This window comes from Felis catus, chromosome A2 (assembly GCF_018350175.1).
Source record: "Felis catus isolate Fca126 chromosome A2, F.catus_Fca126_mat1.0, whole genome shotgun sequence".
Lineage (NCBI taxonomy): Eukaryota > Metazoa > Chordata > Mammalia > Carnivora > Felidae > Felis > Felis catus.
The window spans coordinates 112366432-112391894 of NC_058369.1; the positions used below are offsets into that span (position 1 = coordinate 112366432).

Consider the following 25463-nt stretch of genomic DNA (forward strand, 5'->3'; position numbering starts at 1 on the left):
CTATGGAGATTTTCTGTCTGGTGGGAGGTAGTTTTAAGCAGTGGCCCCCTGCTGTTCTTTGTCAATTCCAGGCCATTTTCTACTCTCAAAAAGTACAACAGCCAGTAAAATATATTGGCTCTACAATGTTTAGAAGTCTATAAACAAACACCATACATTATCCAATTCCTTTCCTTTACAAATAGTTCTATAATTTATGGAACTCAATAGAAATGACATCATTCCCTCAGAAATAAAGTGAGGCTTGCACAATTTGTAACCAAAATGCAGCTTTAGAATCTGTGAATGAGAAACAATCATGTTTTATATCTTTTTGTTTTTTATTTACTAATTTTAATTAATTAATTAATTAATTAATTAATTGATTTTAATATTTATTTATTTGTTTTGAGAGAGAGAGAGAGCACACATGAACAGGAGAGGGGAAAAGGGAGGAGGCAGAGAATCCCAAGCAGGCTCTGCTCTCTCAGCCCAAAGCCCAACATGGGGCTTGAACTCAGGAACCATGACATCATGATCTGAGCCAAAATCAAGAGTCAGATGCTTAACCGAATGAGTGACCCAGGTGCCTTGTATTATGTCTTTTTAAAATATGTTTTTTAGGCGTGCCTCAGTGGCTCAATGAGTTGAGCATCTGACTCTGACTCTTGATTTTGGCTCAGGTCATGATCTCAAGGGTGCAGAATGGAGCCCCAAGTGGTGCTCTACACTGAGCATGGAGCCTGCTTAGGATTCTCTCTCTCTCTCTCTCTCTCTCTCTCTCTCTCTCTGCCTCTCTCTCTGCCCCTCTTCCCCGTTCAAGGGTGCTCTCACTCTATAAATTAATTAATTAATTAATTAATATTAAATAAATAAATAAAATAAATAAATAATTTTTTGAAGATTACAATTTCCCAATGTGCATTTCCTCGAATAGTGTTTTGTTTCCAAAGTTATCTGTGAGGAGTAGCTATAACAGTCAGAACATGCTGAGGACAATAGTCAAAACTGTAATACAATTTTAAGTTTTACCCTGATTTCTTGGGAAACAATAAGGAAAGCATCTGCTTAGATGAAGAAGATATCATGGATATATTGTTTTTTGATGCAGAAATAGAAAGTAGGTTGGCATGATTTTTCTACCATTAAATGACATGAAGAGGAAACACATATATTGGGAGAGAAAATAATCCCTTTGCCCTTACAAGATATAGCATGATGGTCGTACAAATGAGATTATAAACAGGAAGAAGGTATCTGCAACAGCTTTCCATATTGTACTGCTGGGTCCTCTGAATCATTAGAGGAGCTATATGTATGTGTCAGGACATTTCTTGCTCTGGGAAAAGCTTGGTTGATGGGTATTGTCCACTAGGGCCTGGAATATAGAATCAGCACTATTCTTTACAGCCAGAGCTTAAGACAAATGGATGGAATAGAGCATAATGACTAAGAGTACAGACTTTGGAGTAAAGAAAACATGGGCTTTAAATCTGGCTATGCCACAAAGTAGTGGGACTCATAGCAACTATTTAAATTCTCCGAATCTGAACTTCCCCATCTATAAAATGGGCATACTACTACAAATATCCTCAAACTTATCTTACCGTGCTATTAAAAGGATTGATGAGACAATATTTATGATGTATTTGGTATAATTTTTATGACCCAATAAACCATAAGTAAGTGGAGTTATTAACAAAATTATATAATATTTTTTAGTATCTGATGAGTACAGACTAGCGTCTGAATTCCTGAGAGGAATTATACAAAATATTTCAGATATTGATTGTTTATTTTCCTCATTCACAGAATCTTGCATTATGGCAAAACTGTGTATATTTGCTCATGTTTCCTCCTTCATGGAGGTGGATTGTCCCATATGAAATCAATATTTACTCAGGAATGTGGACACTATTATTCTCTCCAACTTCCAGCTGTGATATGCTGAGCAGCAATTAACAAGATTTTAAGGCTTATAAGTGGATTACCTTTTAGAAAGTAATTATCAAATGTATTAATTTCTACTTGATACCAATGAAGTCTTCTAAGTGTTGCCAATAATACTTGCCCTGAATGTGATATTTCAAAACAAAATGTCATTTCCAAAGTGGGTCCATGTTCTAAGAGATCAGAGAATAACACAGGATGTTGGTCATCATGAAAGCTTTGTCTGTTTTTAGCTTAGCCTACAATCATTTTACAATTCAGTGTGTTCACAGCCGGATGCATGGAAGTCAACAAAAGAGATCCAGCAGGGTACTATACTCACAAGTGAATTTCAAGTCTGCTTCCATTCATCACTTTCCTGTTTCTATCACTCTTACTACTATTTTCTTAAAACTCAGAGGCACTTTTGATTCCCCTCCCCTTTCTGTATCACTCCTATCAATCCAATTACTGTGAGCCATTAATTCTACATCCACAGTGAATCTCTTATTTCATCCAAGCCCTCAACAGCCCTCCCCTGGATTATCTATGAGCTTTCTAGAGAGGGTCTCTCTCTGCCTTCTGTTTTTCTAATGTCATTTGAAATTCATCCTAAGCATGATTTTTAATACCTCACTTCTTCATACCCTTTTTTTTAATGACTCAACAAATATCTTGGCCTGCCATCAGACCCTAAATGGATGGTTTCAATCCAATTTGCAAACTAGTCTCCTGCTGATATCCTACAGCCAAAGGGACTTAGTAATCATTGCACACACTCAGCTTATCATCTTTCCCTAAATCCACTTCTCTATTTGCAAAACTTTGTTCTTATTCTTACCTATTCGTCAGAGTCCATCTTAAGTTTTCTGACCAGATGTGATTTCATCTTTTTTTCTGATTTCTCATAGTACCAAATGTACATCTTTTTATTTTGACTCTAGTCATTTTTATGTTTATTACCTGTATCACTAGACATGAAGCTTTTTAAGGAAGAGACTATTTTTTCATATTTATAACTACCACCAGTACCCTACTCCCAACCAGAATATTTAGAATGCTCCCTGGTATATGTATAGTACATACTTATTAAATTGTTGGAATGGAACAGGAAGGTCTTTGGTCATGGTACTTATCAGTCAATAGGTTCTCAATAATTACTTGTTGTATAAAGTAATACATGCAGTTTTTATTCCCATAGTTCATAAAATTGCTCAACGATTATCAATGACACCCTACTGATTATTTCTTTATTTTGAAATAGTCTCCTAACAGGATTCCACGGGACTCAGCTCTCCCCTATTTTTTAAAAATGGTATTTATTTATTTTTGAGAGTGAGATAGAGAGTGAGCAGCAGACAGGCAGAGAGAGAGGGAGCCAGAATCCCAAGCAGGCTCCACACTGTCAGTGCGGAGCCCTGTGTGGGCCTGAACTTAGGAACCGTGAGAATCATCGCCTGAGCCAAAATCAAGAGTCAGATGCTTAACTAACTGAGCCACTCAGGTGCTCCTATCTCTCTCTTTTTTTAAATGTTTATTCATTTTTGAGAGAGAGAGAAAGAGGGCATGAACTTGGGAGGGGCAGATAGAGAGAGAGAGATGGAGACAGAGATTCCGAAGTGGGCTCTTCACTGACAGCAGCAGGCCCAGCTGAGAGCTTGAATTCACAAACCCAACTGTGAGAACATGCCCTGAACAGAAGTCAGACACTCGAGTGACTGAGCCACCCAGGCACGCCGGCACTCAACTCTCCTTATTTTCCCATTCTTTTCTATCAGTCCTCGGTCTCTGTTACTGGGTTCTTTTTTCTCTATCTTACTATAGGCTGGTATTCCTGAAGTGTCAGTCTCTTCTCATCTAAACTCTTTGCAGCTTTAACTATTACTTCTCTGCCAACAACTTCTCACATGTATAGATTGAGAATGCCCTCTATCTGAAACAGTTCCAACTATATTTTTTACAAAGATGCCCTCCCAAAATTTCAAACTACACATTTTTATCTTTCTGTATTCACTTCTACAGTATCAATGATCTTATGTGGTGGTTGAATGCCATTATTTGGTCTTCAGAATTTATTTACCCATCTTCTAGCAATTATACCTCATTTTTCTGCTGAGGAAGGCATCTATCCCTCACTCTCAGTCATGGGTTTCTCACTCCACAAAGCTCTGTAAACCAACTTTAATGAATTAGGATGTTCTGTCTCCTTTGTCATAGTGATTGCTTCAGAAATGACCACAAGATACAAGTAAGGCCAATCAGAGGGAAAAGAATGAATTCTAGAAATTTTATTTCATCATTCAGAGAAACAGACTGTCTTTTCCACTGCCCTATGTATGGTGATGATATGACCTGAGAAATAGTAGGGGCTACACTGTAAAAACTAAGAATGACATCAACCAGGGGTGCCTGTATGCCTCAGTCAGTTAAGCTTCCAACTCTTAGTTTTGGCTCAAGTCATGATCTGAGGGTCATGAGATCGAGCCCTGTGTCAGGCCACACTGAGCATGGAGTCTGCTTGGGATTCTCTCTCTCCCTCTTTCTCTTCCCCACCCCCACTCATCTCTCTCTCTCGCTCTTGCTCTCGCTCTTGCTCTCACTCTCTCTTTCAAAAAAAAAAAAAAAAGAATGAATTCAACCAGAAGAATAGACACTAAGATGCTTCATAAAAATACTTTACCCTTCAGAGTGCCCAAATCATTCCCTGAAAATATTGTGAAAATATTCTCTTGAGAATCCTGTCATCATCCCCCTGGAGATATCCTTCTCCAAAATTTCTCACTTCTGGAAATAACACAGCCATCCACTGAGTTCTCATTCTTGACATCTGGGACTCCTTATTGACACCTGTTTCATACCCTCAGGTATGTCAGTGAACCACACAGTATTCGGTTTGTCCTCAGAAATATATCTGCTCTGTTCACTCTCATTGTTTCCACTCTATTCCAAACCTCATCAGTGTAAGAGCAAAAGCTTCCAAATTGTTCTTTCCATCCTTACCTTCATCAAACCCACTCTTCTCTGAACTTGCTACCTCCACATTTTAACTCTTTCAATTTTATCCCATTGCCTTTAAGAAAAAAATCAAAATCTTGACATGGTCAATAAAGTGTTTCATAATCTGCCTTCTTCTACAGTCTCAGCCTTCACTGATTTCTCTCTTAACTTCTTGGAACTCATCAAATTCCTTCCCCCTCAGGGACTTGACATCTGATATTTCCATAGCCTGAAATAGTCCTATTCTTCTCTGACTGGCTAACTATTATTCCCGAATTAAATATTACCTAAATATTATTGCGTAAATATTACTTCCTCATGAAAGCCCCCCACCCCACCCCTTAACTTTCTGGACTAAGTTCCCATTTTAAACTCTTATAGCATCCTGACTTTTCCCTTTATAGCGTTATAATTAAATGCTTAGTTGTATATTTATTTGTTTAATGTTTGTATCCCTACCATAGATTGTGTCTTGAAGGCAGGAACATTATCTTCTTGTTCTTTATAGTATCACCAGAATATAATACAGAGTGTATCATAAGTTGATGGATGAATATTTCATGAATAAATGCATCAAAGAGGCACAACTTGTCTAAACTTAATTTGTTTTCTTGCCCTACAAACATGCCTCTGTTTTTGCTTTTCTGAGCTCAGTATACTTTTACTCTCTTTAACCTGGGCAGAAAGTCAGCCTTAATTTCAAATCTCTTCCACTGTCATTTTTCATAGCCTGTTTCTCACCAGATTCTTGTTGAATCTGACTCCATAAAGTTTCTCACATATGCCCTTTAATATCCATTTGCATTCAAGTTAGCTTTCTTCTGATTCTAAATTTTAACCTGAAAGATGTACATAATCCCCATGGCTCTAATTCTTCACACCGCTGCCTAGGTGATTATTCCTAAAATACAATGGCTCATGTTACTCCTGTCTTTCAAAACCTTTAAAACATTCTTAGTACCTGTCCATTTTTTTTAAAGTTTTTTTTTTGTTTTTTTTTTTGTTTTTTTTTTTTAATTTTGAGAGAGACAGAGACAGCATGCCTGGGGGAGGAGCAGAGAGAGAGGGAGAGAGAGAATCCCAAGCAGGCTCTGCACAGTTAGAACAGAGGCCGACGTGGGGCTTGAATTTAGGAAACCTTGAGACCATGACCTGAGCTGAGACTGAGTCGGAGACTTAACTGACCGAGCCACACAGATGCCCAGTACCTGTTCATTTCTTTAAAGACATATAGTTCAAATTCCATAGCATACTACTCAAGTTCCTCACAGTTAGGTCAGACCTACCGCTTTACACTCTCTTTTTCTGCACACTGTGTGTTCTGAAACCAATGTTCTCTTTTCCATTCTCAAGCTTTCCATGCATCATGTCTCCGCCAACTTGAAATGCCCTTCTTTCCTCACTTCCCATCAAGCCCTCTCTACTTTATTTTTCCAGACTTGCCACCAAAGTCACATCCTCCATGAAGTCATCTGTCTCCCTCTTTACTTTCCTTTTTGCATCCACAGGATGTTCATACACTACATTCTGTATTTAACTATGTTTATTTGATTTAGGAGGAGGCACTATAATTTAGTGATAGAATGTCTTCTCCAGAGTCAAATGGCTGAATTTGAATCATGGTTTCATCATTTTCAATTTGTGCAACTTTGGGAAAGTTACTTAAATGATTTGCCACAGCTTTCTCTTTAATTGTAAATAATTAGATAAAATAATTGGTGCAAAGCACTTAGAAGAATTCAAGTGCTCGATATCTGTTATTGTTTGCATACATATGTGTCACCAGCTATAAAGCTCTTGGATCCAAAGCACAGATAATTATCTCTCTCCAAATTCTCAGCAAAGTGCTTCATTTAAACTAAGACCAGTAATTATCTGTCAAATTGATTAATTGCAAAGTTCTAGGGTCCTGTATACCTTAAGGCTTTGTATTACTATAACTGCTTTAATAAGATCCTGTTAAAGGTCCTATTGAAGGAGCAAATATTCAGGAAAGCAAGGAAAAGGGAGGGAAAATTATTAGAATTTTTAAAAGGGAGGAAATTATGTGAAAACATTATCATTAATATTGTAATTGCAACTCTAAACAGGAGAATACACAAAGGAATCTTGTACAAACAAGCTGAAGACTTATGAGAAATGACAGTAGGGTTTGATATGTGTTGTTACCAAAGTGCAACTTTTGATGGAATTGTTTTCTGTAGTCATGGGCTAAAAGGCTATCACCATGCACTATTGAGAAAAATGTTCTGTACTTTATAACAGAACCCCTAGGCTCCCATTCAGTCTTCCTTTGTCATTTGACTATATTAGACAAGTCAACTGAATTCTCTGGGGCTTGATCTTTAAAAGGAGAGAGTTGGACTGTATGGGATTCATGAGTTCCTCCCTGCACTGATATTCTCTGATCCCTAATCTTAGTGGCCCTGTTTTTACCCCACTCATTTTTAGCAGACATTTCTCCAGTATTTATGAGGTATTTCTTGAGTATCTACCATGGCACTATCACAGCTCTCTGACACTGAATATATCATTTATAATAAATGTTATTCTTCATTCATTTTATATAAATGAGGAGACTAATACTAATATCACATGATTATGGAATTAAAAGAAACAATCCAGTGAAAGTGCTTGCCTTGTTATGGTATGTGGCAGGTGCCAATAAATGTTTATATTCTCCTTCTAATTGGAAAATTTTTTTCTTACACATCAGGATCCAGTATAAATATTATTTATTTGTGAAGTCTTTTCGATCCCTGCATGTACTCCTAGTCAGAACCTAACAAAATATATTATATTCAAGTCTATTATAACACTGATGCGCTGATAATATTTTATGGTAATTATTCACTACATATCTGTCACTCCCAAAGGCTCTGAACTCCTAGTCAGGTATTACATATTTTTTACCTTTCAAACTTTGGCACTAACACAGGACCTCACACTTACAAAAAGTTCAATGAAAACTCATTGGCGAATGGATAAATGAATGACTGAATTTCCAGTTAGTAGGAGAGGTGGGGAAAAGCCTCTCCTCTCTCAAAACACTTTTGGTATTTGCCAAATGATACCTGAAATCCCCTTAATGAAAAGTCAGACAAAGATTTGGATTTCACCATTTTAAAAAGAAAGGCTGAAAGGCTTATGTCATGGGGGAAGGTAACTTGGGTGTCCATTTTGGGAAATACTGTACCAGAACACTTAGCATACTGTTTCTACCAGCCAACTAAGTCAATTTAGCCTTCTAGTCCACTAATAGCTCAAATAGTCTTAAAGGTTTTCCTCATCTATAGTTCACGTCTTAGGTAAACAAAGTATGAAGATTTTCCTGATGAGCTAATTACTTCTTTTGATAAGAAAAATGTTTCTGGATTAGAGAAATTAGAAATCCAACATAAGGCACAGATTTGAGTCATATACACAATGTCGCATTTTCTGATAGTCACATTAAAAAAGAAAAAGATGAAAAGTTGAATATGTTTTATTCAACTCAATATATTCACGCTGCTATCATTTCTACATGAAGTCAACATTGAAAAGTTTGAAATATGTTGCAGTCCTTTTTGCCATACTCAGTCCTTGAAATCCAAATGTGTATTTTATACTTTTAGCACATCTCAATTCAGATCAGCTACATTTAAAGTGTTCAATAGCCATATGTGGCTAATGACTACTCTAGTTGTACAAATCTAGATGACACCTGATTTTAATTACAGTCACAAGCCAAAGAAAAAAGTTCCCCCCACAAATATCACCCAGGAGATACGATGCTTTCCAAAACGAGTTCATTTCAGTTATGTGTGAGCTCTAGAGACAATTTAATTTCTATTGGCCTGGTTTCCCTGATAATTCAATGGGTGATGTCTGCCAAATTTGTATTTTTTAACTTATCAGATACTTTCCCCTTGATATTTCCTAAACTCCTTATGTACTCCTCTAAGACTATTTTGAAGGTCTGAAGATGTAAGATGTTTGGTGATACCCCTTGGCTACAGCAAAATCATGAGTTAAAGTTATACCTCTTTCTCCAAAACAAAAACAAAAACAAATACAAAACAAAACCTATTCCTTTGAGGAAATCATTTACTTTATAAGTGACTGGGGTATAAATAAGAATACTTATTATCTTTTATAATGATATTTTAATTTATTAACATTGCAGTGGAAAACTCAGCTTACCCTAACACTAGTAAATACACTCTGCTGTATCTATAGCCAAGGATACATTTGTGAAAAAGTGCACCTTTTTTAAATGTGGCCCTTTTAAAGTCATCTATCTTTATAAAATATTTTGACAATTTTTAAGACAGTATTGGATAAAGGCACAATGCGTATACACATATTTGTTCCTAGCTACTTTAGGCCAATTGTATACTAAATCTGTTAATTTTGATTTCTTTATGTTTGAATTAAGAAGAAAACCCTCAGACAGAAAATATTCAGAATTATATGACTTTGACATTCCCTATCCAAGCTCTTTGAATGTGTATAGATTGATAAATGAGCTTTGGAATCTCTTTTTTAGAGGCTTCTTGAAAGCAATTCACTCACTTACCTAAATTGATCACTAGCTCTTGTGGGTTTGGAAAATTTGCTAACCTCTAAAAATTCACTACAATTTCCCTGTTGCTTTGGAAAAGCACCACAGAGAACATGCCATAATTTCTGTAAAAAGCTGTTTTCTTGAAACCCCCAACTGGGGGGAGACCTCTAAAATGTGTTAAAATACTTACATCTTCGTGATAGTTTAGCAGTGCCAATAATTTGAGATCATTCGTGTTCAGTTTGAGACAATAAACAACTGCATTTTCTTTTCGGTTCAGCATTTATCTTAAGGATTACTCAATATTTTGAGGCATCTATGAAAACTGGGTTAGACTAAGTATTAGATGAACTGCCCTCTTGTCCTGGTTCTATAGTTAGCCAGCAGTGTTAACTCTCAGGGCTTTAGTTTACTTATCTATAAAAGGATGAATTTGGAATAAATTACTTCTATGTCTCTATACAGTTTATGTTGTGTGACTTAATTATAATTCTCAACTGATAGGGAGAGGAAATATTTTAATGGCATTCTCTTCTTTATCCCTATAGCCATGACAGACCTCAGATGAGACAGAGAACACAGAAGCCATCAAGTCTCCTCTCAACATTTGCCACTCAGTGTGATAAACTGCATCTTCAGTCATATTCATCTTGCTCTTCTTTTTTTTTTAAATACACAAAAATACAATGTATCAACACAAGACCTGCACTTCATCTCTATATTAAATCACCCTTTGTCTACTCAGACTTTCTCTCCCTTTCTACCTACTCCATTATTTACCTCAGCACACAGAAGTGTTCCAAAATCTCCCTTAAAATCAAAAACCTTCCTTGACTCCAAATCCTTTCACATTAAATGCTCACTCTCTCTACACAGACCCCTTCACCACCACTACACTTACTATTTCTGTATTCTTGCTTCCCATTATTTCTTTAGCATACTTCACACTGGAGTATGTGTCCTTTACTTCAACTGCTTTTGCTAAGGTCACCAATGACTTCCATGTTACAGTCCGCATCTTACAAGGAAGCTCTCTCCTTTGGGCTTCTCTAACACCACACTTTCTTGGTTTTCCATACATTTCTCTGGTCACAACTTCTCAGTCTCTCTTTCTTACCTTCATATTAATATCCAGCTTCTGAATTTCAGAGGAACTAAAGGCTTTGTTTTGGGTAATTTCAACCAGTAACATGGCTTTAAATACCTTTAAATGTATTTAATGTATTTATAGACTGTTCCCATGTTTAGATTTCACCACAGTCCTATGTTATGAACTCTAGACCCATCTAATAGTCCACAGCATGTCTCTGTCTCACAGGTACCTCTAACAGATCACAAATAAATTCTTGATCTGTCCACATCCTATGCAATTATATCCTAGACACACACACACACACACACACACACACACACACACAGTTTTCCCTTTTCTAATCATCTAATTCTCAAAAGAGTAAATGGGATCCTACCAGTTGCTCAGTCCCCAAATCTGAGACTTGTTCTTTTGTTTTTAATTATTACTATTATTTCTTTTATTTTAGATAGAGAAAGAGAGAGAAAGTGAAAGCAGGGGAGACGGGCAGAGGGAGAGGGAGAGAGACAAAGAGAGAGAAAGAGAGAGATTGGAGCTCAGGCAGGCTCAATGCTCAGCATGGAGCCCCACACAGGGCTTGATCTCATAACCCTGGGATCATGACCTGAACTGAAATCAAGAGTCAGACACTCAACCGGCTAAGCCACCCAGGCGCCCCATCATTTTCAATGCTTTATTCAACAATGACATCTAATCAAACACTAAGTCTTGTCAACTCTGTATCTCAAATATCTGTGCTTCCTCCATTTCATTTCAATATTTCACTGTCATCCATGTAACCATAATATCATAAATGTCAGTAGCGTCCTAACTAGACTTGTAACTTCTTGTCTGACTCAAATATATTTTATAAACTGAAGCCCCAAATAAGCTTCTTTAAATGCAAATATAATCTTGTCACTTTTATGTTTAAAACCTTTCCATTATTTTTAACAGTCTCCTATTATAATTAAGGAAAAATCAAGACATTGCAAATTGTGTATAAAGCCTTAAGTGATTTTTTCCTTTTTGCCTCTTTACCTCACTGAGTGCATTCTATCTCCTGCTCATTTGCCATAAATCCAGCCACCCTGGCCTTCTTTCAGTTTTTCAAATACATCAAACCTTTCCTATTTGAGGGTCTTTATCCATTCTGTTCCCTCTAGTTGGAACAGTGTTCTTCCCCTGTTTCATCTGGGTAATGCCTCATCATCCTTCAGAAAATACTGCTTCCTTGAGATGTTTTAGATGTTTGTGCATTATTTGTTCATTGTGTGTGTATATATATATATATATATATATATATATATATATATAATATATCTCTATATGTCTCTATCTATCTATCTATCTATCTATCTATCAGCTTCAGAAGATCAGGAATCATGATTATTGTATTCACTGCTAGATCCTCAGAACCTAACTCAGACTGTAGCTGAGCTACAGTCAGCTCATGCTGTAGCTGTAGAATCAATATTTGTTGACAAAATCTTATAGGAAAGAGAACTAAGGAGAATAAGCATCTGGCATGAGAATTGGAATGGGAACCTGACTCTTCTGATTTGTTTTAGCTCTTTCTCCATGCTACATTGTCATTCCTCTTCTTGACTCATCCCAACCCAGTGGGATGAGCTCAGGCCCATTAAATGTCTTTACCATTGATCTCAACATGGAATGGTCCCCATCTCCATATCCCTAACCCCTAGGGGTCCTTGCCCCTGAGCTATGCTATCCCACAACCCAGCTGCCTGGGATTTGTCTGCCTTTATTAGATTTACAAATCCCCTTAATGACCTCTGCTTTCCCCTCTCCCAATTCTTTTGCATTTTTAGCATAATGTTCATCTTTAAAATAAGTCACTTTTCCACTTTCCTATTTATATTTCTTTCTTTTCTTAGTCCATGGAAAACCCTGCTAATTATGCAGTGTTATTTTTTCCCTTAAGCTAGAACTAATTTCTTATTTCCCACCCCAAAACAGAGCACTGAAAAAAAGCAAAGCACATAGATCCATATACCATGTTTCTTTCACTCCAGAAAATTATGAAGTTTTCAATATTTCAAAAATTCAACTGGAAAAGGGTAAGTGTACATTTTTATCAAGAAAGTCATGACCTCTCACAAATATGATCACCTTTACAAAAAATAAAATACCAAAGGAATAAAATGCACAACAGATATGTTGTTGTGCTAAACAGTTCTCCATTAGCATCAGGCCATCTTGGTGGCTTAGCAGGTAGCATGGGGCAAGAGGCAACTATAGTGAAAAAATAAATTGAACCAAAAGCACTCAAGGGAGACATTGAAAGAAAACCCCCACAGTGATAAAAAGGGATGCACAGCAGGCATTGAGGTAAACCTTTTTCAGAGACTGTAAGGTAACTGAATGAAACCAACAATCACAAGAATGAATTTCAGAAGAAATCATCAAACATAGCACGTAGCTGATTGGCATGTCAAACTTTTCTAGATGAATCCAAGTCCAAAAACCTCAGAAACTTCTGACTGCCCCTGGACCCAAATCCCTCAATGTATAGAAAGAATCAGCCTTGATTCTCACAACACCATTCCCTCACATCTCCCTTTCAGTGTTCATGGAACTCAGTCTTTCTTGTATTTAATGCATTATGCATTGTGTTCTATTCCAATTCTGCTTTGTGATAGTTTTTCTTTTTAAAAAATAATCTGTTGACTGTTTTGAATATGCTGAGTAAATAAGGCTTTTGATGTTAGAGCTGTTTCTTCTCCAAAAGTAGCAAGAAAATTATAAATTTTGGTAGCAGGGACTGAATTTGCAGTACTACACATTTAGGTGTCAATCACCCAAATAATTGTTAGGTATAGTCATTACTCATGTTAATCCTTAAAATGGAACAAAATAAAACTATCTCATATATAGCAGTAACAAAATCGAAGAGTTTATCTTCTGAGTCCAAATTTTTGTTATTTTAGCCATTACAACAAATAAATGAATTTCAAAATTCAAACACATAAAAATTTAAGATAATTATTTCTGGAGGGAAGTACAAGAAGTTGTCATCAACATTGAACACCCAGGTATGGAAACATTGTCAACAACATTCTGTTTATTAAAGCAGCTTAAACTTTAAACTTTATATATATATATATATATATATATATATATATATATATTATATAGGGCCTCTCTATGACCTATGTCGTGATGACAATTTAGTAAGTATTTGTATATAGCTTAAGGTAATTTTACATTAATGTGGGCTATCCTAGTTTGCATAATTTTTGTTTATATTTTTATGTTTAAGATTTCTTCATGTCATTTTCGAGTAAGATTAAAATAGATGCTGTAATGTATTTGGACAACACTCAAATATAATGTCCATAACTTGATACACGTGGAAAACACAACAAAATTTAAAATGTAGAAGATACATTTGGTGAAGATGAAACAACAACAACAAAAAATACTTCCTTGGGTACGTGCCAGTTTTGAGTCTGTGATTTGTGACCTGTTCTCACAGAATTGAAAATAGCCAGGGACTCCAGGGGACTAGAGGGTAGAAGTTATGTTCTTCCCAAGAATTGTCAACACCATAGAAGAATGTCCACCCAACATGCCTGGCAGTTTCTGAAACCCAGCCAGTTATGGAAATAAGTTGCAGCTCATAGAGGATCACAGCATTGTGAACTTGTACCCAAGTCGGGTTACTAGCAGCCTAAACGCAGCATATAGTGCATATCAGTGACAATTATCAACTTCCTTGTATGAATTTCTTATCTTTTAATCTCCCCTGCATACGCATATGAGCACATGCATGTGTTCACACACACACATGCACACACACACACACACATGTACACATTATCTCTTCAGGTGATTTAGATCACTAAATCCTAAATCTGCTAGGTACTCATTCCTTAGGTGAAGAAACTCATCCTGCTGAGATAAACGGTCTAACACAGCAGTTGGAATTCTTAGGCAATGCAGCATATTCGAAATATAAGCTGTCAGTGTTACTATTATTAATGTGACTGTTATTATTATTAATTCTTCAGAGCAAACAATGTAGGAAAATAGTCAGCAGGAAACAAGTGGAGAAAGAGATAAGAATTCCAACAGCCTAGCCAAAAATAATGATAAACTCAAATACATGATCTCTATTTGGGAGAACACACAAAAATTATCCCAATGTTGACCTAGATAATATTCCTGGGACCCTGGAAAATGAACTCTAAATCACAACTATTAATGTTTGAAATTGGTTATGAAAAGCACATATTTTCTAAGAGAGGGTAGATGACCTAAATGTTACCAAGCATTGAGTCCAAGATCAATTTCATCAATGGCCTTACAAAAAGCTACCCTTCAGAAATGTATAAAAATAAAATTTCTATTAACACAAAAATAGAAACCACGTACAGAAAATTGATTTTCCAGACACACAGCAATAGCATGCAGTCATTGTTGTGGGCTCATCATAGTTATTAAATACTTAACATGTATCAAGCCCTTTATATAAGTATTCATTTTAATTTTTTGAACTCCATAAGATAGGTATTAGTATTGCTATTTTACAGATAACTTAGCTGATAGCTCAGGGAGATAATGTGACTTACTCAAACTTAAGCTAACAAATGTTAGAGCTAGAATGTGAACCCAAGTCTTACTACCTCCAAATCTATTTTCATTTCTTAATGTGATGCTGATGTTTCCAATTAAATAAGTGAACTCTTATATGTCAGGCAGCTGTAAGAATTATTGAACATCTTACAAATGTACCATCAACAGGAAAGCCACTTGAAGTGGGTTTACATTTGTGATGGTAGATTTACACTTCCCTCAAGTCTCAAGAGTTCCCTCACATCTTTCTTCTGATACAGGATACATGTCTTGGAATCAAGAGCTGGTGTTTTGCCTTGAAATGAGCACCAATGCCCGGTCCAACTGCTTTGGCCTCATGATCTTCAAGTTCTAACCAGCAAAGCTCACCAAATTTAGTTAGGAATCAAAGGCAGATTAGTCTTACCATTCTTTCAGGACCCTTTTAAAGCTGGTCTCCTCGTATCTAGATGAGCTATCTTCACTTGCCAGTTATTATGTGAACATCTCTTTGGTTTAACAAGTCTAGTCTCCTCAATCCTCCACAAACTCTCCATTTTATTGTCCCTTGTGACTTTACACGTGACTTAACATGTGACTTTACACGTTAATAGTTCTGCTTAGCACATCTTCTTTTTCTCCTCTGCCCACTGGAAACCTGCCCAATCTCCAAGGCCTGGATAAAGAGCTCCCCCCACAAGTGAGTCAACCCTGATCCCTCACTGATAACTCACATTTTGAACTACATTTAAATATGGTTTGTATATTCCTGACTTGCTTTCATAATATGTAATGATCATTTGAGATGCATAATTTCAGTTTACTTTTTAAGGCTAAAGCCTAAGCTCTAAAGGTAAGAATGATTTGGTCTAATATTTCACATTCTTCTGGGAATATGGAAGTTGTGCTTGTTCATCAGTTGACTATGTCAGTCTCTTCTGGGAAACAGGTACAAACAGTGATGGGGACTTGATCTTTATGCCATTCTGCCTGACTCATATATTCAGGGATGGGAGCAAATAATGAGATCAGACCTCAGTGAATGACTTTTTCATGACAATTTCCCATGTTCCACACAATGCAATAGAAAAAGTGCAGATTTTAAAATGAGACTTTCCATCTTTAAATACTAACTCAGCTGATTAAGTAAGAGTGGATTCTAGGTCCTTTTCCCTACATAAATTTTATATAATACTACATTCTTCACAACGTTGTTAAGATTAGAAATAATAATGTATATAAAAACATCTGGAACACAGTTAACTATTAATAAATCATATCTTGTATTACTTCTACAAGACAAATAGCTCAAGGCACCCTGTCTCCCAAAATGGTCTTCTTAGCCACTAATATTTTCTTTTTCTGTCTTGACCACATAATTTTGTCCAATATTTAATAATAAATCATGAACTAATGGAGCTTAGAATTTCTTCTCAGGAATCTTGATACTGGTGCTAAAAACCATGAGCCCTAATTAATAAGAATCATTGTTGAAATCTAGGTATTTCATTGATGCATCTATTAATACTACAACATGTAATAAATATTGCTTCAAAAGCAAAACCATAAAAACCTCCAAGATACTATATATCTTTTTTTAAGTTTATTTATTTTGAGAGAGGCAGAGTGCAAGCAAGGGAGGGGCAGAAAGAGGGGGGACAGAGAATCTGAAGCAAGGTCTGCTCTGACAGCGCAGAGGCCGATGCGGACTCATGAAATATGAGATCATGACTTGAGCCAAAATCAGATGCTTAACCTGAGCCACTCAGGTGTCCCAATACTATGTGTCTTTATTAGAAGTATTAATTTGTACTTTTATTTTGACTAACGATAAGAACATATATAGTTTTATATGTTGTCAAGGACTTTGATTTATGGCATAAATAATGGTTCCTACATCCTCACTGTTTGACTTGTCTGACTTAGATAATTGTCTAATTTATCTTTTTACTGAATATTTTTATGATAGAATTTTTACCATTCTCTTTACCCCCAAAAGAAAAACAGGGAGAGAGAGAGAGAGAGAGAGAGAGAGAGAGAGAGAGAGAGAGAGGGAGAGAGAAGTGCCTTACTGATGTTTCCCCATTCAGTTTTAAGCTGAATATTTTACATGACCTGTCTAATGCAGATATTTTGGTACATTTTTGTAGTTGATAATGTACCTTGTGAATTAAATCAAAAGGTAACTAGACACATACCATATACGAAAAAAAACAAAAGGTGAGTCAAACTAAAATTGATCAACGGTGTTGAAGAAATGTTGAGACCCAGTGTAGTACTGGTGTTATCTAGGTCCCAGGCAGTCCTAGGATAGTATAAGGGCAGTTGAAGAAAGAAGCAATTTATGCTCACTGAGCACTTATTCTATGCCAATGTTGGTATTGATGGTAATCCATGAAACTGGTACTGGCATTCCTCTCCTTGACTTCATAAAGAAACAGAAGTTATCCAGTGCCACAGTTATAGTGAGTAGGATATATGAATCCAACCTGTCATTCAATTTGACTATAGTATATATAGCTTGGATCTGCATTCACAAGAAAAGTTGCATGGTTTTCGATATAATAGAAAAAAGTACTCATACAATTTCTTCTGTCTCCTAGAAATATACTCAATGAAAATATATACTGCCACCCACTTATTCTGGAATTGTCCATTTAGCATGTTGAAATAAACATCTACCTGCAGAGTGACCACCTGGTAATTTTACTAAATTACTAAGACAGTAAAGTCAAATATTATTTAAGACTCTGAGCTTATTTATTTATAGAATGTCATTTGAATGAATAAGTTTATATATATATATATATATATATATATATATATATATATATATATAGTGTAGTAGTAAAATGAAACTCTGTTTACTTCATAAGTAAATGACCCAACATTATTTGAACAAAATTTTTGGGGTTTTTCCCCCTTCAGTAGTTGTGTACACACACTTTCACCAAAATCTATTCTAGTTCTTATAGAATTTTAAAGACAAGCATTTCAGTTTGGATGGGTGGGTTATGCCACCAACCAATAAAATTAAATATTATCTGAGGGCTAATATAGAAAGTTAAATCTCTTGGCCACATTTGAAGCATGTATTGGATGATCTGGTTAATAACCATGTCAATACAAGAAAACCAACTTGAACACTTTAGGCAAAATCATCCAAATGAAAAGGTTTGACTTTATTCAAATCATGTTTGTATCAAGGAAACTGTCCACAAAAAGGTGACTGATGCAATTATTATCAATTATCCCCTAATATTCCTATGCCAAAGTCTTCAAGATAGTTATACTCTCAGATCAGGGCCAAAATCCTGAGACACAATTTGTCACAGGCCCTAGATAAAAATTTAAGCACATGTCACTTTATGAGGATGAAATATAGACTAAAGCAAAATACTTCATCAGATAATGACAAAAGTCACCCTTTTTCTTCTATTATACCATTATCAATCAATACCAGAAATAGAATTTTATTTATGTTTCATTTGACACATAGTATGGTTCCTTGAATAATAACTACACTTCCTAGTAGTTTGACTTATCCAACTTCTTTAATTGCCAATATCTAACGGCCCTAACCCCAGTAGATAAAAGTGGCACTTGACAATAATCGTATACATCAAATAAGGAAGATATTCTTTGCCTGGGTTTTACAGAGTCCATGAATGGGCTTCACTACATCCAAAGCTTAATCAAAATTGATCTACATGTTCAAACAATACTATTTATATGTGGAGCAATGCCTGTGAGATTACACACTAAATTTATAATGGTGGCTAATTTTGATGAGTTGAAAGACAATATCAGCTTTGATTCTTTTTTTAACCCTTTGATATGAAAATATGTATGAATTACTTGTGTAATTAAAATTTATTCCAAAGTTGGTTTTAAATGTATATTTGTAATTTTTATGAAGGTGGGGCAGAGCTTTCATCTCATGCTCAGATATACAAATCTCTTATGTTATATATTTTGAAGCTGGAGAAAATTGATATATTATCTGATTAGAGACACATTAGCTTCAAATTTTGTGCATTTGAAGTAACTTCAAATGTTTCAGATTTATTTCTCCTTATTGTTTTATTTTTCCTTAAATGAATTGGATAGATTTAAAAATTAAAAATAACACTTTGAGGCAGATATCATTTTATATATAGCACCTCCCTTACATTGCTAATGTAGGATTAATTTCAACACAAACTTCCAATTGGCTGAGTTTTTGCAATGGTAAATCAGGAGTCCACATAACAGGTGGCCTTGATTATGCTATAAATTTCACCCACCTAAAGTATCAGATTTATTATCTGGAGAAAGTTATAATATACAAATCAAGTATTGTCCAGAAAAATAAGCAAAGTCATTCAAACTTTTAATTATTTTAAGGTAAATATTTTTTTGAATATTTAAAAGACTGTGGGCTAAACAAGGCTTAGAAAAGTTTCTTTTAATACTTTTGATTTATAGAATGAGTATTAGATATAGATGGATAGAATTTAGCATGCTATATCTCAAATACAACTTAGCACTAGATGTTGTTCTGGACACAACCATCTGAATCCCTACATTTTCAAGTGCCAACCTAGAGCAGCAAAATAAAATTCTCTTGGAACCATGAATCTGTGTAGTACTAAATACAGTCCATTTCCATTACAGATTCATTATTGATGGGGAAATGTAACTATCATACAGCAACTTGGAAACATAGCTCTGTCTATTGAACTCTGTCAATAAATTGTACACGTCAATTATATTTCACATGACTTTCTTTTCCAAAGCAGTTTACTCAAGAGTTCATTCATTGTTATCTAGCAGTAATGTCTTCTTTCAACAAGGTTACTATATCAGCTATAACAAATGAACAGGAAGAAGCAAAAATCCTATAAGGGATTTATAACTTTCTTTCTGTATAGCGAAATAAATTTTTTTCCTGCTTATTGGCCACATCTTTAAACCGATGATTCATTATAAAACAGTGACTAGAAATATAAGCATCCATCCCCTGGGTTTCTAAGACTTTTATTTTACTATTTAATTTTTAAATCACATTTTGCAAAATTTGCATATTTGGGTTCAAAGATCAAAATAGTTGCCTGAATTCTTAGTGTACTTGACTAGATAAAAAGTTTATGTCAGAGTCCATATATAAAAAAATAATGCCTTCACAGTACAGTTTTATTTCTATTGATTTCTAAAATTTAATTCAGACATCATGTAATAATGACAATAATGTATTGAAAAAAACTTCATGGCACCAATCAAAGCACACTCTGATTATAGACTGTGGTTATTGTGACAGGTTAATTTTTGTAAAATCCCAGCTAGTGTTTATAACTAACACATATTTTTAATTCATAAAATACCAAAGAGATTAATAATTTTTTTAATCTAGTTTTTCTCTGCTTCTCCTTGAATCTCTTTGGGAAGTATGAATTGGTATTATTATTATTAGTATTATTATTAAAAATATGAGGCAATAAGTCTATTGCCTTAGACTGGCACACAGCCTCGCATCATGGTCTGGCCCCAACCACTCTTTCCATCCTTATCTTCATTTCACACATAAGCCCCAGAAAAGTAGAAGAGCCTATTCTTTCTGGAACATAACACATCCCATCCCAGTTTGTGCCTTCATGCATGCTGTCTGAAAGGTTTTCCTTTCTTATGCCCTTCTGCCAGTTTGTGCACCCAGTATTAGTGGCTTGCATTTATTCAGTGCTCACTACACACTATGTATTTACTAAGAGCATTATTTCATGTATGCCTTTTAACAGGCCTGTTTTACAGAATATGAGAACTGTGGATGTTATCTCGATAATAAATGACAGATCCGCACCCAGGCAGACTTTGGAGTCCACTCTGTGATGCATTACTTAACACTGTGATACATAAATCACAAGTCCCAATAAACTTCCAAGATCAAGAGAAAAGTAATTGTTATCCCATGGATATTTCACTGACCACCCCAGACTCTCACCCTTATATCTGCCCCTATATCTCTCTGAGGTCAAACTTTAATTTCTCACCACTGATAAAGTTAGTGATATACTCATCTTGTCTGATTTACTAGTTATTCTGACTTATCTGAATAATCTTTGTATTAAATAGTAAAATGCACATGGTTAGCCCTCTATAAATACTGGTTATATGAATTCATCATTGACAGAAATAAGAGATAATTGAGATTATATCACAAATGACCTCTGAAAAACAATTTAAAAAATCAATTTAAGAAGTCTATAATTTAATAAATAATGATCAAAACTGAGTATTTCTTCATAAATTTGATTTTTTAACTTGAGTTTATAAAAGTGATCCCCAAAGGGACTTGTTGGGGCATCCTTGTTTCAATCCATTCATTCAATCACATGTAATTTTTAAAAATTTTATTGAATCAGACAATAGAATTTAGAACTGTTGTTTGAGCACCCTAGGTGAATTTTGGTTACTCTAAAGAGCCAGTTAAAGATGGAAATAATTCTTTATGATGACTATATGTATATTATATATAAATAATTATTTTATTTGCTTTTTACTGGGCAGATTCAAAACTTTAATTTTTGGTAACAAATACATAGGTTGGCTCATTTAGATAATGGTACGTTGTCTGGGAAGAGAAAAAAATAATCTATTTTCCTTATGTGATGCCAAGCAAATGTAACCATTCTTTTAATTCTTAAAGATAAAGTAGATACTTTAATTCTACTTAGAGACAACCTATGTTTATTCATCCAATTTCTCAAAATTAAGACGGGAAGTGATTTGAAGAGTATTTGAGGATTCTCCTTCATAAGTCATCAAAAGGTCACATTTTGCCCCATTTGTTTTAAATGTTGATATTATATTCAATTTTGATAGTTGTCTGATAGAAGTTTTAAAGTCTGACTAATTCTGTTTAAATAGTGATAACTACAACTCTCAAAATAATCACTATTACATATAAGATGTAAAGTTCTCAAATTTAAGATTTGCCTTTTAGCCTTTCATACTTAAATTTAAAATGTATATTGATAAAATTTACATAATAAAGAAAAAAGTAATTATTTGGAGATGATAGTAACTTACTGAATTCAGAACAAGGATTTTTGGAAACATTCAGTGGTAGAATTGAGTACCATTTTTACTTTTCCTTTTAACTTCTGCAGTTTAAAAACATTTGCTTCACTTTGAAAAATTAAAATATAAAAACTCATTTTCCACAGCACAATTGTACTAGTTTTAGGAATGCTGGAAGGTCTCTCAAATCTGAATTACTTTGAAACGATTTTTCTTAAACAAATAGTCCTTTTTCTTCTTCATTGACTTAAAACAAAAATACTCAAGCCATGATTGTTAATTACACCTACCGATCATCAGTGACAGAACAACATCTTATTAAATTATCTTGAAAACTGGAATCAAGCTAGAAACCAAGAAGGATATAGCGTCTATATACTCAAAGGAGAAGAAAAAAAATGATTTTTCACAATCAGGGCCACACTAGGAATAGTGCTGAGTTATTTTATTAGTCTTTGGTGGAAGGAAAGAGTCTCTAAAGCTTTCCTGGAGATTCCACCCACAGTAAACAAGAAGGTCATTGGGTCTGACATCTGACCTAGAGGAAATTATGACATTCTCTCTGAGCATTAGGTACTCTTTAAGCCGAGTTATTCTCCAATTAGAATGTAGTTACATATCCTACCATTTATTGTTTAACTTATTGCCTAGAACTTACAGAAGAGTTTTTAGATGTGAAGTATCAGAAAGCTAGCAAAGAAAAATTAAGAGCAGTGTTTTCTGGGATAAAATATTCCTTTTACACGCATACCACATTTCTCTTTCTGTTTTATCAGTGTTGTCTTTAGTCGGACACTATTGCCCAGAAATACATGCATCAATCTACCCTTGCTTGTTCCTGATACAAGAAATGATGTAACACTTTCATTTTGATATTCCTTGTAAAAGAAACAGGCTAAGTGAGTCTGCCCTTGACAGGTGTGACTCCCTAATCAGCACTATTAGGCAGCCTTTTGCAGATTCAGCCAGGGGAAACTGCTGAACCCCCCTAACCACCACCACCACTTTAAACAAAGCCATTTAATTTGGTCTTAAGCAAGGTGAGGGGGAAAAAGCCAATTAGTAAATAAAGGGACAAACATAAAGAGGAATAATCTGCCAACAAGAACCTACATGCAAGCCAGAGATTTATGATTTTCTTCCCCAGGGAGGGAGTGACTAACGCACGCACACTGACCATCACCGTAAAGAGGTAAAGAGAGAGTGAAATGGCTCAACGTACACACACCCCGCTCCATACCGGGGACGAGTCTCCGAGCTGCGGCTTGTGCTCTCGGAGGGCCAGGCTGAAGCTGACCGCCCCCACGGCCACGCTGGACACCCCCAGCCCTATCTCCAGCACAGAGAGCACCAAGAGGCTCCCAATAATCTGGCCGCTGGTGCACATCCTTCCTCGGTCATCATTCCTTCCAGATCAGAGAGGGAAACCAACCATCCACCTTCTTTCTTCCACTATCCTCCTTACCCCTTCCGCCCCCTACCAGACCCCAAAACTTTTCTTTCTTCACCAGCGAAGCATTCTCCACAGGGACTAGATTTCCAGAACCGGAGACCCTCTTCCCTGACCGGGCCAGAGGCAAGAGTCGCTCCGCCCCCTGGCACGTTCTGACAGCGATCGTCGGATTTTCCCGGGTTCGGTGGTCGGGGTCAGGAGAGGAGAGTGTACCCGCAGAAGGGCTTTCAGGAAGGAGCCAGAAACCTGGCGGAGCCAGGAGTAAAGGAGCCCTGCTCGAGAGGCGCTGTCCAGAGTTCTGCCGCGTCCCAAGTCTCCGCAGGAAACCTGCTTCCTTCGTAGCCTCCCAGACCCTTCAGGCTTCCCTTTCTTTCCTTGCCAAGGAGATGAGCCTTGCTTCCCAGAGATCCAAAGCGGAACTGTTCAGAGCTTCTCTCTCTCTCTCGCTCTCGTCTCCTCTCCTTTGTTTTCGTGGTAACACAAAGTGCTTCTGCGAGTCCCTCGGTCTCCAGGCTGAGCGGGCGGATATATTCAGCACCACGCTCCTCGTAGTTGCTGTGTCGCCAGAAAAAGCGACCTTGTCTGATGGCCTTTTTCCGTCTGGGTTTCTTCTCCCTCCTCGTCGTCCTCTTCCTCCCCCTGCCTCTTGCTCTGATTCTCTTTCATTTCAGTGACCTCATTGGTATTTGAGAGGTTGATGGAGGAGGGAAAAGCCTGATCTATTTGTGGGTCTAGAACCAATACTCTTGGCTGGCTCCTGATCGGCCCCCCCTGGGGACCCTAACCACAATGATCCTCGCGATCCCTGCCTTCGCATCTCCCCTGCTTGCTCCCTTCTGGGTTTGTATCCAGATGGAAGGGGAGGGATGCCTACGTCAACGCGGAGCTCATTCTGTGTAAAACTTTCTTTTGCGTATACACGGGGTAGGGTGGGGGCACAGTGGGCAAAGAAATAGAAAGGCAGAGAGAGCCGAAGGGATGGAGAAAGGCCAGACTCCTAAATTCACTAGGACCCCTATGGACTTTCACCCAGGAATTCCACACTCTAAAGAGCTAGACTCAAGCCTGCTCATAGGGAGCGTCAACTCTCCTTTGTTTCCACAAGTCCCTTGCGTGTTGGTGGTGGAGGTGTGGAGACTCAATGGGCCAAACACACTTTAGTGGGGATGTTGGTGGTCCTTCTTCTTCAGCAGACCCTTGCTCTTATCCAGTAGCACTGCTATCCGTTTGGGATGCATCGCCAGATTTGAGCATGACTAGGACCCTGTGTTCACACTGAAATTCAAGACATGTGTACATTTAAGTATTACGTTGGAAAGGGCATTATTAAAAACAAAAATCTGGCTCTTTGAACAACTGACAGTTGTCAGAGTCATCAGGGCAGGAGCCAACCCTAGCTTAGGTGTTTTTGTGTTATAATCTGATGCACATGGTGTTCTAGAAGTATGGAAATCACTGTGTCTGTTTCCCATTTTCATATCTCTGATTTTACTTCACGAAAAATCACAAGGCATCTCATCAGGGAGACCCAGGAAACAGGGAGATGAGAAGGTGTTTTTGGGGTGTGGGCCATCTTTCTCAAAAACTGAGTTTCACAGTTGGAGATAGATTGGAGGAAAATAAAAGAAAGGAGAGGGGCTTCTGGGTGACTGAGTCTGTTAAGCATCAGACTTTGGCTCAGGTCATGATCTCAGAGTTCCTGGGCCCAAACTCCATGTCATGCTCTGTGCTGACAGGTCAGAGCCTGGAGCCTGCTTCAAAATCTGTGTCTCCCTCTCTCTTTGCCTCTCTCCCACTTGCATTCTGTCTCTCTGTCTCTCAAAAATAAATAAGCATTAAAAAATTAAAAAAAA

At 36.5% G+C, this 25463-nt stretch overlaps 1 protein-coding gene across 5 annotated transcripts in view; it reads right to left on the minus strand.

Annotated features, from left to right (window-relative positions):
• Window positions 1-24682, minus strand: part of TMEM196 (transmembrane protein 196) — a 52992-nt gene extending 28310 nt beyond the window's left edge. Inside the window, exon 1 of one of the 5 annotated variants that reach the window (XM_003982832.5) lies at window positions 23398-24682. In XM_003982832.5, the coding sequence (XP_003982881.1) occupies window positions 23398-23544 (147 nt within the window). In that variant the 5' untranslated portion in view covers window positions 23545-24682. Of the gene's footprint in view, window positions 1-23379 lie in introns of all 5 variants that reach the window. The other 4 variants (XM_019825585.3, XM_019825584.3, XM_019825583.3 and 1 more) reach the window with 4 other exon arrangements.
• Between the last annotated feature and the right edge of the window lie 781 nt (window positions 24683-25463).